The sequence below is a fragment of the Triturus cristatus genome, chromosome 11 (genome assembly GCF_964204655.1).
Source record: "Triturus cristatus chromosome 11, aTriCri1.1, whole genome shotgun sequence".
Lineage (NCBI taxonomy): Eukaryota > Metazoa > Chordata > Amphibia > Caudata > Salamandridae > Triturus > Triturus cristatus.
The window spans coordinates 697,957,193-697,975,239 of NC_140594.1; the positions used below are offsets into that span (position 1 = coordinate 697,957,193).

Here is an 18,047-nt window from a genome sequence, read left to right on the forward strand (position 1 = left end):
CACATACCCCTCCTGTGTCTAGGCACTACTGGGGGGATTCTGCACACACCCCTCCTGTGTCTGGCCATGTACGCTCCATACATACACGGGTGGGGGTACGGTCCGTACATACACTGTTGAGGTGGGGTTACGCTCCATACATACACTGTTGGGGTGGGGGTACGCTCCATACATACACTGTCGGGGTGGGGGTACGCTCCATACGTACGTGGGTGTGGGTATGGTCCGTACATACACGGGTGGGGGTACGCTCCATACATACACTGTTGGGGTGGGGGTACGCTCCATACATACACTGTTGGGGTGGGGGTACGCTCCATACGTACGCGGGTGTGGGTACGGTCCGTACATACACGGGTGGGGGTACGCTCCATACATACACTGTTGGGGTGGGGGTACGCTCCATACATACACTGTTGGGGTGGGGGTACGCTCCATACGTACGTGGGTGTGGGTACGGTCCGTACATACACGGGTGGGGGTACGCTCCATACATACACTGTTGGGGTGGGGGTACGCTCCATACGTACGTGGGTGTGGGTACGGTCCGTACATACACGGGTGGGGGTATGCTCCGAACATACACTGTTGGGGTGGGGGTACGCTCCATACGTACGCAGGTGTGGGTACGCTCCATGCATACACGGGTGGGGGTACGGTCCGCACATATACTGTTGGGGTGGGGGTACGCTCCATACATACACTGTTGGGGTGGGGGTACGCTCGATACGTACGCGGGTGTGGGTACGCTCCATGCATACATGGGTGGGGGTACGGTCCGTACATACACTGTTGGGGTGGGGGTACGCTCCATACGTACGCAGGTGTGGGTACGGTCCGTACATACACGGGTGGGGGTACGCTCCGAACATACGCGGGTCTGGGTACGCTCCATGCATACACGGGTGGGGGTACGGTCCGTACATACACTGTTGGTGTGGGGGTACGCTCCATACATACACTGTTGGGGTGGGGGTACGCTCCATACATACACTGTTGGGGTGGGGGTACGCTCCATACATACACTGTTGGGGTGGGGGTACGGTCCGTACATACACGGGTGGGGGTACGGCCCGTACCCAGGCCTTTGGAACGTGGGTATGGGCCGTACCGCCATTTTTGGGGTGACGTAGGGGTGGGCGTGGTACGACTCGTACCCACGCTCTTAAGGCATGGGTACGGTACGTACCGGACTTGTTGTGTTGCCGGTTCGCGTGTACATCCACTTCCGTTGCTGGACACACCCCCACCCCCTCGAAGTGACCAGGCCCTGAAGGTCAGGTATATCCAGGGCATGTATGATTTGTGCCTTGGGTGGGGGTTTTGGGTCCTGCCCCTGCCCCCCCCCCCTTTGCCCCTGGGTGTTGTTCTGACCTTCTGCGGCGGCTGCGTTGGTTCCTGTAGAGCAGGTGGACTGCTATGAGGGCTGGGATGACACGTAGGTTCGGGTCCATGGCTGTCCGTCGCGTACAGGTGCTCCTTGCGCACGTCGTCCTGATTTCCCGGCAGTTTTTGGCAGGCGGAGAATTTTATCCGTGCGGGGTGACGTCGGTGCGGATCGTACTTCCTGGTTCGTGAAACGCAGCCTGCATGCGTCCCGACGTCATGTCGGTGCTTTCGCGGATCACATTTGTATGTATATTTTCGTCGGTCGGTGATTTTTACGATTCGTACAGAAATGGTGTTTCCGTGCGAATCGTACTTGCATGTTTGTAATGTTTTTTAACCGGGTACGAGTCGGACGGAGAAAACGTTCCGACCGACGGTTCGTACCCGGTTTTTCCAGGATCGGAATCGGCACCAAAGTGTGTAAAGTGAAGCGTGAAGACACTGTTGTCCAATTTAACCCCTGTAAAGCCTGATTAGCTCTCATACTCTAAGTCCAGGGATCACCTGAGAGAGAAAAGAAGTGCAGCCTCCAAAGTGCATTGACTTTATGACATAATCAAATACTTTCTCAGCATCAACAAACTATAGAATGGCTTATTTTCTTGCATAACTCTCTAAGTCCACTATTGTAATGGCTTCATAGGATCCACTTGAAACAATTGTGGCATAAACTGGCCCATCATTCCTACTAATGTTAATATGGTCCTATACATGCCACAGCTTGTTGGATCTTTTCTTTGCTTCAGAATCCTGGAATGATCAGCCTCCTTTCATCAGGTGTGTGACTGTGTGTGTCTGCAGCATCAGTGAAGTGTTTCCCATCCAATCATGGTAGAAATGCTTATAGAAGGCAGCTATAAAGCAATATGGTCCTTTGGCTCTTAAGCCTTTAATCACAATGATTACCTACTCCTTTGCAATGAGGGTACTAATTCAAGCATTTGTTCCTCATTCAATTTCAGGATTTTTGTTTGCTTTAAGTATTCCACAATTTTGGGTTCTACATGCTCATTTGTATTTCTTTCATCCAGTCTGTGACGCTTGTCATGCCACTGTGGAAGTTGTTCCTAGTGTTGGTGGGGTCTTTAGAGAGGAAGAGGATGAGTTGTGTGTCATCAGCGTAGTAGATTATGTTGAGTCCGTGGGATCGGATGTATGACGCTACATCGCAAACGTTCACATCGCATACCGTTAACATTGCCGTCTTTACATTGCATGCACATTTATAACGCAACCTTTCACAACGCAAACCATTACTTTGCTTCCCCAGTGAAATGCATGCAAAAGACATTTACAATGCACACAAACACCCCACATGCTTTAACATTGTGATTTTTTCACAAAATAACCCCCCAAACTAAAAAAACTACCCTACCTAACACACACTTCACAACAGTACCATACAGTACAAAACAATACACTACCCTAAAGACTCAAACACTACCCCCAGCACAACCCTACGCCCGTCCCCCTAATCCCGAACTCCTAAATCCTTAATTACTACCTTACACTACGATCCCCGACCCAACCCTAAACCGTAAAACAGTACCCTACACTTCCCTAAACCCTAAGCCCTAGACCCTAATACACTATACATGACCACCAGACACTGCCCTAAACCCTAAACACCACACTCTAATCACAATCCCCAGACACTGCCCTAAACACTACACTCTAAGCACAATCCCCCTTACCTCTCTCTCCTTGCGTCGTCCCGGTTGTCCTCCGCCTCTTTCCCGGTGCTCGTCCGTGCAGCCCGCCTCGCATCCATTACACCACATGCGATTTAAAACCGTATGCGTTTTTAATGCACTTGCGATGTAATGGTCCGCGTCGTAATGTTGCTTGAGTTGTAGCGCTTGCGACGTAAACGCATGCGACGTAACGCATGCATTGTAATGGATGTTCGCCGTGGGATCTGATGATATTGGCTAATGGAGTCATGTAGGTGTTGAATAGGGTGGGGCTGAGAGAGGATCCTTGTGGGACTCTGTAGATGACTTCCTTGGGTTCAGAGGTGAAAGGATGGAGATGTATTCTTTGGGTTCTTCTTGAGAGAGAAAGCAGGCGAACATCCTGAGTGCCTGTTTCTTGGATTCTGGTGTGATTGAGTCAGGCGACGAGCATATGGTGTGCGATGATTTTAAAGCTGCAGAGAGGTCAAGGAGGATGAGTGCAGCTGTCTCACCTAGAGTTTGGCACGGATGTTGTCCGTGGCTATGATGAGGGCTGTTTCGCTGTTGTGGTTGCTGCAAAACCCAGTTTGTGAGCTGTCCAGGGGTAGCTGGTGTTCCAGGTGTTTGGTGAGTTCCTGGTCGTTTGCTTTCTCCATGACTTTGGCCAGGAAAAGTATCAGTGAGAGGTGTTGATAGCTTCTGAGGTCGCTGGGGTTGGCTGATGTTTTAAGGATGGTGTTGACCTCTGTGTGTTTCCAGTGTTCTGGGAAGGTGGCAGTGGAGATTGAGATGCTGATAATGTTCTTAAGTTCAAGCATAATCTTGGGTTCACCGAGGTTGAAGATGTGGTGGGGGCAGTGGTCAGTGGGGCCCATGAGTTAACTGTCTTTATGATGGCAGATATGTTCTGGTGGGTGAGTTGGCACCCAAATGCGTATCTGTCCTGCCAGTGGTGGCGGTGGGGGTGGTTGATGAAGGCAGATGGCTTGAGGGGGTTAGTCTTGAGGTTTTGGTACATCTTGACTATCATGTCATCATGTTGTGGAAGAAATCAGTGAGGTTTTGCACAATCTTGTGAAGGGATGACGTTGTTTACTGTGGCTGGGAGTTGGAGAATTACTTGATGATCATGAAGACTTATTTGTTGCTGTTGGTTTTGATTGTTACTGTGAGGGCTTTTTTCCTCATTTCCCATTGTTGGTGGTGGTAGTGGTTGAGTGCCATTTTGTACTTGGTCCTATTGATGGTGCTTTTGCTGATTCTTTGTTTCCTGTCTAGTTGTTTGCAATGGCGTTTGGAGTTCCTGAGGTCTTCAGTATACCATGTTGCTTGCTTGTTTGTTCTTTTGAGATTGGTGTGCTTGACTGGTGCAAATGTGTTGGTGCAGTCTGTGATGCAGGTGTTGTAGTTTCTGATGCTGAGGGACAGGCTACTGTTGGGTTCCAGGTGGTTGGATTTGAGTGCATTGATCCAGTTTGACTCTGTGACTTTGCTCCAGTTGTGACCAGGTTTGCTGGGCCTTCCTGGGATTACGGGGAGAGGGCCTGTAAAGTGGTGATGCTGAAATGTACTGCGGAGTGGTCCATCCAGGTGAGCTGGGTGGTTTGGCTGTATGTGATTCTATGGCTAGAGCTGAAAATCGGGTTGAATGTTTGTCCAGTAGCGTGTGTGGGGTCATGGACGAGTTGAGTGAGCCAATGTTGCTGAGGCAGTTGAGGGGATCTATATAGTTGAGGTCCGTGGAGTCGTCTAGGTGGAAATTGAGATCATAGAGGAGCATTTAATCTTTGAAGTCAATGGTAAGGAGGGCGAGAAATTCTGTGATGAGATTTGTGAAGTTGGTTTGTGGTCCCGGTGGGCGGTACACTAGGTACACTTAATGGTTGTTCTTTCATTCATGTGAAATATGAAGTTCATGTGTTCGATGGCTATGGTGGTGTCATCCATGGAGGTGGTGCATTGGATGGAGTTTCTGTGGATGTCCTCCTCCGGTTTTCTTCATGCGGCCATGGTGGATGATTTTGTATCTGTCTGGGACGGCCACAGTGATGTCTAGGCTGATGACGGGTTGAGTCATGTCTGGTGCGAGCGAGCTGATGAGGTCTCAGACCTCTGCAGACTGGTTTGCAAGCAAGCGTATGATCAAAGTAGCACTGTGGTACTGGCGTATGCTGCTGTCTTGTTTTTGGAATGTGAGGGATCCTCCTGTAGTGCCCTCACTTTTGACTATACTCTTTGACCACTGGCCCACCTGTTTTTCGAAACATAGACTTCTTCTAGTCAGTGTGCACTTGAAGAGAGAGCTTCAGTTTCTGCCTGATCTGCTTTCTGCAGTCTTAGGTGCCCCAAAAGCTCACTGGCTTGGGGCGCCACAAACTGGGCTCTGTTTAATATTGTCACACTCCACTTCCAATGCTTCCACCTTCTTTTGAGGGGTCATCAGGTGTCACTCTCCTCCACCCTCTTCAGTGTATCCCACTTCTGATAAAGAAAGCCTCCTCTGCTCCTCCTTGAGTCCAGGATGTGGGGCATTATTCTGCCATTTTGCACTCTGGAGGAGACTTCTGTGAGGGTCCATTGCCAGCATCTCAACCACATCCCTCACCCGTTGAGATCTCGCTGCCTCTTCCACCAACTCACACCAGTCTCTTAGCTTAGTTTGTAAGGAGCTCTTGCTCTTCTGTGGGTCTGTAACGGGTGCTGCCTAGCTACACAGACCAGTTATTCCATGCAGTGTTCCCTTCACCTCTAGGTTTTAAGGATCGGTCAGTGACCCAGGTACCACCTCTTCCCATGGTTTACTAGTCTCTTTCTTGGTTCGTTCATTTCTCAGGATGAAGCTCTCTTGCACCGCCACCTCTCATCTTGCCCTCAGCTCATGTCCCTACACGTCCATTCTCTTTACAATGCTAAAGGTCTTTACTTTTCCTCAATACATGTGCTGTAAATTGAAATATGTAACAAGATCTTTCTGTCCTAAAAATGTGGCTGCAGGCAACAAACTGAATGAGTACAATGTTCAAACCATTCACTACAGTCGTCTGCATCCCTGCCACATAGATCTCACTAAACAATAAAGCAACACTTTACAAAAATAACATTTTGAGCTAATTACACTCTTCAAGGATATCACCAAGCAATTGTCCTTAAATGACTATCTCTCAACAGAGGCATACAACACAGACACACCTCATTCACACCATGCGCAAAAGAGAACAAAAAAAAAACAATGGGTTTGTGATGCAGTTAACTACTAACCATTTAAAGGTAATCAGCATGAAGGTGAACGTGGTTTTTAAACAAGCCAAACAACTTAAGATAGGGCCATACATGCACCGAGTCACCGTGTTTATTTACAGGCAAAATATTATTTACAGGCAGAATATTAGGAAAAAAAGAAAAAGCAATTAGTCACTAAAAATTGCGGTCAGTTTCTTTGAATCGTACTGACCATTCAGGTACGACTATTACCTTAAAAAACATTTCCAAGCACGCCTGCACAAGCTTACAATAAATGTATTATCCTACAAACTTTAGTTAGAAGCTCTTTCTGGCACTTTCAGGTTCTGTGCAGAGCATCTTAGTTTATTCTGTTGCTTGTCTTTCTTCCTGTTCAGACTTTGTTGAAACCTAGCAGTCTGTGATTCAAACACGAGTGGGTGGTTGAACTATGATACTAAACACAGACTCATCTGGGATCATGCACGAGAAAACCCTTTCGGTAGGAAAGTACATTTATAGTGTGCACAACTGTGGCTGGAAACTTGGAGACACTAAATAACCGTTTGAATGCCGTCTAAAGATGGATGCTCGCCAACTGGTTGTGTCTTAATGATAAACATGCACATTCCTAAAAGCAATCACAGACAACAAACACCCTCCAAAAATATATATTTTGTCCCACAGTTCTCCTTTCTCCTAGCCCGTGAAAGCAGCTGTCAATAACCTCTGGTCTTGGGGCATGGCCTGACGCCAACAGATATGGCGGCACCTTAGTGAAGCTCCCGCTCCAAGCATGTGAAGCCGCGCACTCAGAGAGCTTAGTGCAAAGGCGAACGGCGGAGCTCTTTTGTGAATGATGCCTGCAACTGTTCAGAGTTTCTCCCGCTGGTTCCAGTAAACGCGGATAGCGGTATCGAGACCGCAATTTTGTTTGTTGATCTGCCAAGAGCATTCACAATATGCCTAAGGTGACGAGAATTACAGTTTCTATCCTGGCGCTCCCTTCACAATTTTACTGCTTCACCACTCATGCCCCTTTGTAGCAGCAATGTGCAAGCTGCACTTTTTTATCAGCTTCAGCTGCTTTTTCTCTTCAGTCTCTGTGAAGAGAACAGCCATTTTGGAAGTTGTTTTTTCGTCATCATCATTCAGCTTTATGAGGGGACATGAGAGTCACATACATTCTGAAGGTGCTTGATCTTCTCTCCTTGCCTAATATATAAATTTGGCTTCACCTGCATATTTCTGTGTAAATGAAGTCGACTGGCTACACCTACTGTTCTTGCATTAACAAAGGAGGCTGACACATTCCAGCTTCAGGTGCCCTATTAGCAGCACAGCTCACACCAGCTCCTGCTTTTACCTCATAATTTTTCTCTATTGGGATCCTTCTGCATGACCAAATTATTTTCTCAAGTTATATTGCTTATTTGGTTGTTTTATTCAACAGACTGGTTTGCTCTCTTCATGTTTTGGCATTTCCACTTCATAGCCTCTAGTATTTTCAAGACTCTCTATTTTTGCTATTATATGTTTTGATGGGCAGAACGAAGGGTTCTTTCTTTGCTGCCTCACAAACAAAACGTGTTTTTATTAAAAATTCAAAGCTTTTTTCACAATTTTCACTACTGGACAATACTGACTCTCCAACGATGGAAGGTAATAATGCAAAAGGGGACCCTGCACGCACTACATCTGGAAATTCCAATGTGAAGCGTTTGAAACAAGACCCTCCTTCGCCTCCTAAACAAGCCTCACTAGTCTCTATGGAGTTGTTACTGCAGGAAATCAGAGCGCTCAGACCCTTCATGAAAGAAACTAATTCTAAGTTACAATCTTTATCGGATAACTGGCCACAAATGGACTCCAAACTTACAGTAGTGGAGCAAAATGTCTCTGCTTTCAATGAGACCACTAAAGATGTTTCCTTCATGCACACGCAAATCTCATCACTTCAGAAACAGGTCGAGGATTTGGAAAATCGTAATCGAAGTAATAATTTACGTATTTATGGCTTGAATGAGGGGGGGGGGGTCGAAGGCATAGACCCTATTGCTTTCTTCAAATCCTTCCTTCCAAAGATCCTCCAATTACCAGGTGATACTTCCTTGAATATCCAGTGCGCTCACAGACTGGGGCGCGCTTCTACCAATTCCTCATCTTCGCAGAGACCCAGGGGAGTTATTTTTAGAGTACACGGATCTACTCAAAGTGCTGGCGGCTGCCAAGGCTACACAACGGATATCTTGGTCTGGTTCTACATTATTCTTTGCGCAAGATTATTCAAAAGCAACCGCTGCTAGGCGCAAAACCTTCCTAGGTATGAGACCTGACCTCTGCGCCATGGGAGCTAGATACGGTCTATTCCACCCATGCCTTTTCAAGGTCACTTACAACAATAAAACAACATCATATGAAGATATGATTCATCTGCAAAGCTTCATTAATTCGAAGAAGCTTACTCCAATGGATTCTTCAAGGCCTTCCCTCCTTGCCTATTACCTGACTTTCTCATGGTTTGCATGTGATTTTCACTCTTTTTGCAGCTCGATATTCTCGGTTTATGCCTAATTTCAATATGTTATAGCTAGTTGCTCTTTTTGAAATTCTCGTCATTATTATTCAGTGGTTGCACTCTTCATGTTGTATTCATTGTCCCATATAGAATGTTTGCCTTACCTTTTCTGCTCTCTCTCTTTTTCTCTTTGTTCCTATAGTTATTATCACGTCATGGCGTGTTCCTTCCTTGGTTTGGTTTGATCCTTGCTGGATGCCTTGTCTGTTCCATGTGGTTTCACCCACCCTCGCATTCCTGTTTCCCTTTTGTAGGTATGTTAATGGTTTTACCCTTTGTTTTTTGTTTTGTTCCAAAGCTTCTTACCGTTCTATGTTTTGGTGTATTGTACATTTTTGCTTCAATGTTATCCCTTCGATGTATCTCTTCTTCGGTCATTGCCTATTTTAGTTCTCATTTCTTCTTACTTTTTTTTATTATCCATTCGATTTATTTATTTCTTTTTTCCTCAGCTTGCTAGATTCTCACTCTTGTACTCTTCTGCTTACTTTTGCTGAGCTTTCCTATTGTGTGATGCAGCATTTTTTTCATTTCCTTTCCCTCTTCATGTATTTCTTTGGTTGTTGGTTTCATGATTTGGCCTTATGTCTCAATTCTCGTGCTCAATACTGTACTTATAGCGTATGTCGTTAAGATTGATTACTTGGAATGTTAGGGGTTTAAATTCTCCCATCAAATGGCAGAGGGTTTATCTCATCTGGTGAAGCTTAATGCTGATATTGTATTCTTATAGGAAACGCATCTTTTGGATGCTGAATCCGCTAAATTAAAGAGGGGATGGGTTGGGCATGTTTTCTTTCCTCAAGGGGATGGCAAACGTAATGGGGTGATGATATTATGCCGTAAATCACTTCCAATTACATTGATATCACAAGAATCTGATACCGAGGGTAGATGGATTAATGTTAAATTGTTGTTAAAGAATGTTCCAGTTTCTCTTCTTAATGTTTACGCTCCTACCTCTGGTGATACCACTTTCTGGTCTACATTTGCAAAGCAAATTTCCCACTGCATAGAAGATACTTTTATATTGGCTGGAGACTGTATCCAAGTTTTTGATCCGTTCACGGACAGGAACTCTAAATCCTCCTTTATCCCTAATAAACCTCATAAAGCGTTTACCCACGCCATTACTCAACATAAACTCCTCGATGCGTGGCGATTGTGTAACCCAACTACTAGAGAATATTCATTTTATTCTCCAACACAGCAAGTCTCAGTCACGAATTGATTATATTTTTGTCTCTCACAATATCTCGCAATCCCTTACTAATGCAGAAATTGGTCCCATTTTGTTATCAGATCATGCCCCTGTCTCAGTTTGTCTTGACATTTTGCCTAAACTTACTGGTCCTCGAAGATGGCGTTTTAATAATGCTCTTCTTCTTTTAAATCCAGAGTTTACTGCTTCCTTCATTACTTTTTCAGACGAATACTTCAGGTTGAATAATACTGAATCTTTACCATTCTCCACTATTTGGGATGCTTTTAAAGCCTCGGCGAGAGAATTTATTCTTAATTTTGTAGCTAAAAAATGAAAAATTGCACGTAGTCACACTAGTAAATTGTTAGAAAGCATTAAGAAACTGGAGCATTCTTATTATACTTCCCACTCAAGGGATTCTCTCACTGCGCTTATAAATGCAAAATTGCAACTCAAAAAAAAAAAAACAAAAAAAAAAAAAAAAAAATCGACTGATGATGCTTTCTTATATTTATTAAAATCTAGTACAAAATTCTATGGAGGGAAAAAATATAGCTGGGAAAATACTAGCTAATTGTTTGCAAGTACGACAGAACAAGTTGAATATTGATTCCATTTTGTATGAAAACTCTGTTTTAAAGTTTAAGGACACTGACATTTTAGACGAATGTTCTTTTTACAAAACGTTATATTCGTCTGAAACACAACCCACAGAACAATCCTTGTCTTCTTTCTTCTCTACAATCCAGAAACACCAACAAAATATCCCTGATTTGACCCCCTTAGAGTTAGACATGTCACAGCAAGAACTCTTAAAGGCGCTTCATAGTCTTAAGAAGGACAGGGCACCGGGCCCGGATGGTTTCACTGTCGAATTTTAAACACATTTTTCAAAACTTTTAATTCCCAAATTACATTCTCTAATAAATCACTTTTGCTCCTTGGATAGATTTTCCGACTCCTTCTCAGAAGCACATATTTGACTCCTCCCCAAAGAGGGTAAAGATCCTACTCTCTGTAAATATTACTAAAGCATTAGCCATTCACTTAGATTCCTTTTTACCAAATTTGTTGGACAAAGAACAATCTGGGTTTGTTAAGGGGCGCTTTATAACGGATAACACATGACTTTTATTCAATATCTTGTCTAAATGTATTCATCTTAAACATCCCCTTGTGGCGATTGCTTTGGACGCTGAAAAAGCATTTGATAGAGTGGAGTGGACCTATTTATTTTATGCCATCAGGTGGTATGGTTTTGGCCCCAAATTTGTATCATTAATTGCGCTCTTATATTCCAATCCACATGCAGCAGTTTGCACCAATGGCTTGATTTCACCTTTTTTTGATTTGGGTAGAGAAGTCCGTCAAGGCTGTCCTCTTTCTCCTTTCTTATTTAATTTGGCACTGGAACCTTTCCTCTCCAAATTGCGTCAGAATCCATGCTTACGTGGCTTTCAAACTTCTCATATTCATGTCAAACTTGCGCCTTATGCCGATGATATTTTGCTTCTCATGTCACAGCCAGATGAATCTATTGCTGCCTTTCTAGCGGAAGTACATTCATATTCTCTCATTTCTGGCTATAAATTGAATAACGACAAATGTGAGATTTTGCCCTTTACCAAATATACTTTTAAACGCTTCCAATTTCACTAGGAGTCTCCAACACATTAAATATCTAGGCCTATATTTCACGTCTTCTATCTCGGACACAGTTTCTCTGTGCATGAATAAGTGCATACAAAAACTTTCAGAATTCACTCCTAAATGGCACCCTCTCTACTCATCTTGGTGGGGTCGTTTAGACACTATAAAAATTATGCTCTCGCCCATAATTATGTATACTATTTCCAACATACCAGTCCCTATATCCAATAAATGGTTCACGAAGATTAATTCCATTCTATCCTCCTTCTTATGGCAACACAAGAAACCTTGTATGTCCATACTAAGATTCTCAAGTCCTAAAACAGAGGGTGGAGTCAATTGTGCCAATTTTCGCTTTTACCATAAGGCTTTCCTCTTACGCCAAGCCTCCCACTGGTTGCTTGATTCTACAGATAGTGAACCTCTTTGGACCTCAGTGGAGCGTCTTTTCTTGTTCCCCTTCTCTTTTTCAGAATATCTATCCTTCTCACGTAAGCCACAGTCCCTTTCTACACCTATAATTAAATTAACCTCTAAACTTCTGGAGGTATCTCCTATTCCAGCTCCTATTACCACGGACTCATTTCTCAACTCAACAATCTGGCACAATAAAAATCTGCTCATCAACCATAAGCCCATCTATTGGAAAACGTGGAGACAAAGGGGTCTTCTTTGGATACACCAATTGTTCTCCCAATCTGACTTCTTATCTTTCACTCTGCTCAGACAACTATACCATTTACCTAATTCATTTAATAATAAATATACTATCCTTAAGAAGGCTGTGATGGATACTTATTCTCAATTGCCTATTTGCCGGCCCCCCCCGCAGGGTTAGACACTTCATCACAGACTCGTATTCTTTCACAATATTCCCCCAGAGCCTCTACTATATATCGCCATCTATATAACATTACCACAGTTAAGCAGAAATCAAAAATAGAGTTAGCTTGGGAACATGATTTTAAGACTTCATGGTCATCATCACTATGGACGAATGTTTGGACAAAAGTCCGTAAATCTTCAAGGGCAGTCAATACGCAAACATTGTTTTTTGTTTATAACCGACTTTTGCTTACACCGGACGCTTTAAGTAAAAAATTCACGGCGGTTCTGGATGTGTGTTGGACATGCTCTGCTCCAAACGCTGACTTCTTTCATATGTCATTCTCATGCACACATGTACACATTTTCTGGGAACAGGTCTGGACCCAAATTAACCTAATTTTTGCAACGAGATTTCCTTTCTCTTTTGTTCATATTTTTCTAGGAAGTTTATCATCCATCTGGGATAATGTTACACTTAATACCAAAACTATTGATGCGCTACTAGCGGTTGCCTTTTAACAAATTACCACAAATTGGAAAGACTCTACGAAAATTTCTTACAAGGCTTGGTGGTATATGATTTGCCATAACCATAGACTGGACACTTCCTTTGTATTCCCTATGCAAATGGCGACAACACGCTTGAACTTATGGTCACCTGTTACATTGTATATTGAAGCTAGTGCCAAACGATGTTTCCAGCTCCAACAAGTTCAGCAAGAAGTTCTTAAACCTCCTTGAACACCCAACTGTTCCAAATCTTTATTTAGTATAATGTCATTCTTGTTTTTGCATACTTAGAGTTGTTCTTTTTCCTTTTATTACGAAGTCCGAATTGTGTATGATTTTTTATTACAGCCATTTTATATTGTAATGATATGATTTTGACATTGCTTATTTTGTATTGACACCCTTCTTCTTATAATAAAATGTTCTTTAACTTAAATAACCTCTGGTCTTGTACACGATCACCATGCTACGAAAACTACGTTTTCAAAGATGTCTTTATCCTGATCTCAGTCTATTGACCTAAACACTACAAAACCACGTCCCTCTCTAGCATCTGGCCAGTCCTTTGTGTCCCTATGTAGTACGAGATTGCGCTAGTAAAATGTTGGCATCAGACACTTCAATGTACCACATACTGATGTGAATCTACCACCATTCCATGAATCCTAGTAATACTTTCAATCGTAAATATCGCTACATAAAAAGCATAAAATTAATGAATAGTAGAACTTGATGCACATGACTTTACTTTGCCAATACTCACAGAGATAACAGAGGTAGAATGGAAGCAGTGGAAAGCAGAAGATGCCCAGCAGAATCTTCTCCCAAAGTTTAAGGCGGTGATGTAAAGCCATTGGGTCCGTCTACAGTCGCCTGGAATAAATAACATTGAATCAGAACGGTTGTTCAACTTCATCCTCCTCATCAGCTCAGCCTCCATGCCTATCCAACCGCTCAAACTCTTTATTAACTAATAACCAATAACCCTAGTTTAGCCTTAATGAGCATTCACACTTTTTCAGAAGACATTAATGCCTGGGAAACGTAAGCCCCAGTGCTCATTCACACTCTGATATCTTTCAGAGAACATACGCTGAAGAGGTAAAAGAAGAAATCATTTGTAATACCAATTCAGTTTTTGGCCTCTCATATGATGGATTATCTCGCTATATGGAAGGTGAGTTTATTGTCTATATGCATTCAATCATTGCTCTTCATCTAACAGGAACTGTATTCAGCCCTCAAGGGCTAGAATTAATGGTTTATGTCATTGGTTTGTCTTCAAATTTCTGAAGGGCTCATCCACTTGAGTTTAAAACCCATGGCCATGCATGCATTGTATTTCCCGCGATAGTATCACCTTTGAGGGGTTGCGAGAGAAGTCGGCTTCAAGAACATTTAATAGCTGACCTCTCTCTGAAGCACCTTGCTCTGGTTTGCTTTTCTCATTTATTGCCTATTCTCTTACAAAAAGAGATAACATCACATGGGAGAAGCAAGCTCCTCACCAAGGGGACGGCGCTTGAGGGCACCCCTGGGGCCACAATGCACCATAGAAATTACAATATATGCCCCCTGAGTTCCAGGCTTCTACTCGGAGTGATGTCATCAAGTTAGGAGTGGAAGGAAGGTTCATTTACTTTGTGTCAACCTCAGGGGCCTGGTCTGTGCTGTCCAATGTAAATAAGTAAATACAAGGACCCACGTTTCCTACTTTGCAAATAATACCTTGGCCTGGATGTCAGATTTCATAAAATCTCATTTTGTTCAGTGAAGAGAAAAGCACCTGGATTCCGTACATAATGAGGCACGTTTACATTGCTTCATTGAAACACAGAACTGTTCATAAATTAAAATCTTCATGCAAAACATAAAAAAAATAAATTAATTATAGTTACAATCTAAACAAGCATTGCCTAAACCAATAATTAAGGCTTACATTTTCGGTTATAAGCTAGACCATTTTGTTTTTCCAGTGATTGTCAGCAATAGCCCGGCAGCAGGGTGAGAAGGAACCAATGGGTGAACTGAACCAAAGCAGCGGACTGTCACCAGGATTCAGTTGTCTGACACAATAAAAAGTAGCAGAGGCCTAGCAGCAGGGTAACTGAAAGCCATTTGGTACACTGAAAGCTAGCAGCAGGATGAAATGGAGCAGTTGAGTGCAATGAACGTAGAAGTAGCACTTGGCAGCAGCAACAAATAGTATTCGTAGATCGTACATTCTGATCCCAAGATGAATGACCCCAGTCTTGAGAGTTTATGGCTTTTGAAACTGGAGGGGCATAGAGTGGAGGATGCCCAGAGTGGAGTATCAGAGTGGAGCATCAGCGAGTGGAGTAAAGTGGCATTGAGGGCAGGATTGGGCCACGTCAGGCCAAGAGAGGTTGGGCACGGGGAGGTTAGATGATGGAGACAAATACAACAATTAACTTCCCTGCCACCCTCCGGCATCGTGTCGTTCTCTTCTGCTCCTCTTCACTGTAGGAAGACACAGGTTCCCATCCTGCCCTGCGGACAATCCTGAAGCTGCTCTCATGCATGAGAGCAGCTTCAGGATTGGCCCGAGCGCTGATGATATGCGCTCCAGGACAGACTGTGAGTCTGTGCTTGCTCTCTCCAACCCCAGTAATGCAGCTGGGGTTGGAGAGAGTTTCACTGCGCATGTGAATTTGGCTAGCCTAAGAAGGCCTGTCACACCCACATACGCAGAGAATAGTGGTGCCCAACACTCCCCCTCTAGCCTGTCATTGCCCTGGCCCCACCCCTAAGCCTCAGCACAAGAAAAATAAAACATTAATACAACAGGTTGTGAACCCGTTTTATCATCGCTTTATTTTTCATATTTTTTAGATGCTTGCGGGGGCGAAGCTCCTCCGCCAAAGTGGAGAAGCCACTGCTGATAGAGGGAATTGTGTAGAATAGAGTAGAGTGAAGTAGAGTGGAGGGGCGTAGAGTGCCAGAGTGTAGTGGCCTAGAGTGTTGCAGAGTGTAGTGGAGTATCCTAGAGTGGAGTGTTGTAGACTGGTGTATCCTAGAGTGGAGTGTTGTACAGTGGAGTATCTTAGAGTGGAGCGTTATAGAGTGGAGTGGTGTAGAGTGGAGTGGTGTAGAGTGGAGGAAAGTGGCATGGAGGAAAGTGGCAAATAGGTAATTGCGTAGAATTGATAAGGTTGTAGATTGAAGGGGCGTAGAGTGCCAGAGTGGGGTGGCATAGAGTGTTGCAGAGACTTGTAGATGGGAGTGACGTAGAGTGGAGGGGTGTAGAGTGGAGGGGTGTAGAGCGGAGGGGCATAGAGCGGAGGGGCATAGAGCGGAGGGGCATAGAGCGGAGGGGCATAGAGCGGAGGGGCATAGAGCGGAGGGGCATAGAGCGGAGGGGCATAGAGCGGAGGGGCATAGAGCGGAGTGGTGTGGCATAGAGTGTAATAGAGTGTTTCAGAGGGGAGTGGGGTAGAGTGTAGTACAGTGTCAGAGTAGAATACAGTGTTGCAGAGTAGAGTGGAGGGATGCAGAGTGGAGAGTTGTAGAGTGGAGTGGTGCAGAGTGGAGGGGCATAGAGCGGGGTAAAATGCCATAGAATGGAATATGGTACAGTGGAGTAGAGTTGCAGAGTGGAGTGGTGTAAAGTTGAGTGGAATAGAGTGGAACAGAGTGACCTAGAGTGAAGTGGCATAGAATGGCTTAGAGCGAAGTAGCAAAGAGTGGAGTGGTGTAGAGTGAAGTAGAGTGTCATAGAGTAGAGTAGCATAGAGCTAGAGTGGAGTAGCAGTGCGTAGAGTGGAGTAGAAGGGCACAGAGTGGATTAGAGGGGCGTAGAGGGGCGTAGAGTGGAGTAAAGTGTTGTAGAGTGGAGTGGCACAGAGTGGGATGCTGTAGAGTGAAGTAAAATATCAGAGTCGAGTGGCATAGCTTAAAGTGGCATGTCATAGAGTGGCCTGTCGAAGAGAGAAAAGTTGTATAGTAAAGTGGCATAGAGTGGAGTAGATTGGAGTAGTGTGGAGTGATGCAGACTGGCATGGAGTGGGATAGATTCTTGTAGAGTGGAGTGTTGTAACATGGAGTAGCATAGAGTAGAGTGTTGTGGAGTTGCGTGACAGAGTAGAGGGCAGGGTTGTAAAGTGGAGTAGCATAAAGTGGAGTATGCATTGTGTGGTAGTGCACTGCAATTACAGCCAACACATTTTCCATTGAAATGACTGTCACATGTGCAAACACAGTTTTACTGATAAAACTATACAGCACGCAAATGATAATGTGTAGAAATGACATCACCTATTGGATTGATTTGTTATTATCATATTCAAATATTTGTTTCCACCACACTTCAGAATTAAAACAAATAAGTTTAATTTATGGTTTCCTAATTCTAATGGATTCTGAAATATTTGCACAGTTCATTTACAGAATTTAAATGTAAGTGCTCAACGCGAGATGGAATGGTACTCCATGGAAAATGGGGCCAGAGAGACACAATCCTCTGGGGCATAGCTAAAATCTGTGGTGTGTGTATTTTACATACTTGTTAACAGTAGAGAGAAAGATGTCTAAAGTCACAGCTAAGATTGGTATGTAGTGAAAATAGGAATGATCTGCCATTTTACGGTAAATAGCAGCTCTAACAATATAACTCAATATCATCTTCCTAGTAGAAATGCTTTTTTCCCCCCAATCCAACAAGTCAAAAGTCGAAATACCAAGGAGGAGTTACATGAAAGACAATATAAAGAATACAACCTTGGAGACGGGATGACTAGTCAAAATGTTAGCATAGCAAAATCAATTATATGGGCTAGCAAGTTACTTGGCCGTGATGGAAACCTGATTTGTCTTGTAGATTAGGGTCATGGTTAGACAGTAAATTACAAGTTAGATTTATGGTTACCCAAAGGTGTTTGCAACAGGAGGTTTAAGGCTCCAAAGCTAGGGGTAGAGTTCATGGAGCTGAAGAGGGCAGATGATTGATCCACATGATACATTTTGTCAGGGCTTT

The 18,047-nt window shown here is 43.9% G+C and overlaps 1 protein-coding gene across 3 annotated transcripts in view; it reads right to left on the minus strand.

The window, feature by feature from the left end:
- LOC146785337 (kyphoscoliosis peptidase-like) overlaps nucleotides 1-18,047 on the minus strand; it is a 372,020-nt gene that overhangs the window by 310,943 nt on the left and 43,030 nt on the right. For all 3 annotated transcript variants that reach the window (XM_085634318.1, XM_085634315.1, XM_085634317.1), the window contains exon 2: nucleotides 13,818-13,927. In XM_085634318.1, the coding sequence (XP_085490444.1) occupies nucleotides 13,818-13,908 (91 nt within the window). In that variant the 5' untranslated portion in view covers nucleotides 13,909-13,927. The remainder of the gene's footprint in view (nucleotides 1-13,817; nucleotides 13,928-18,047) is intronic.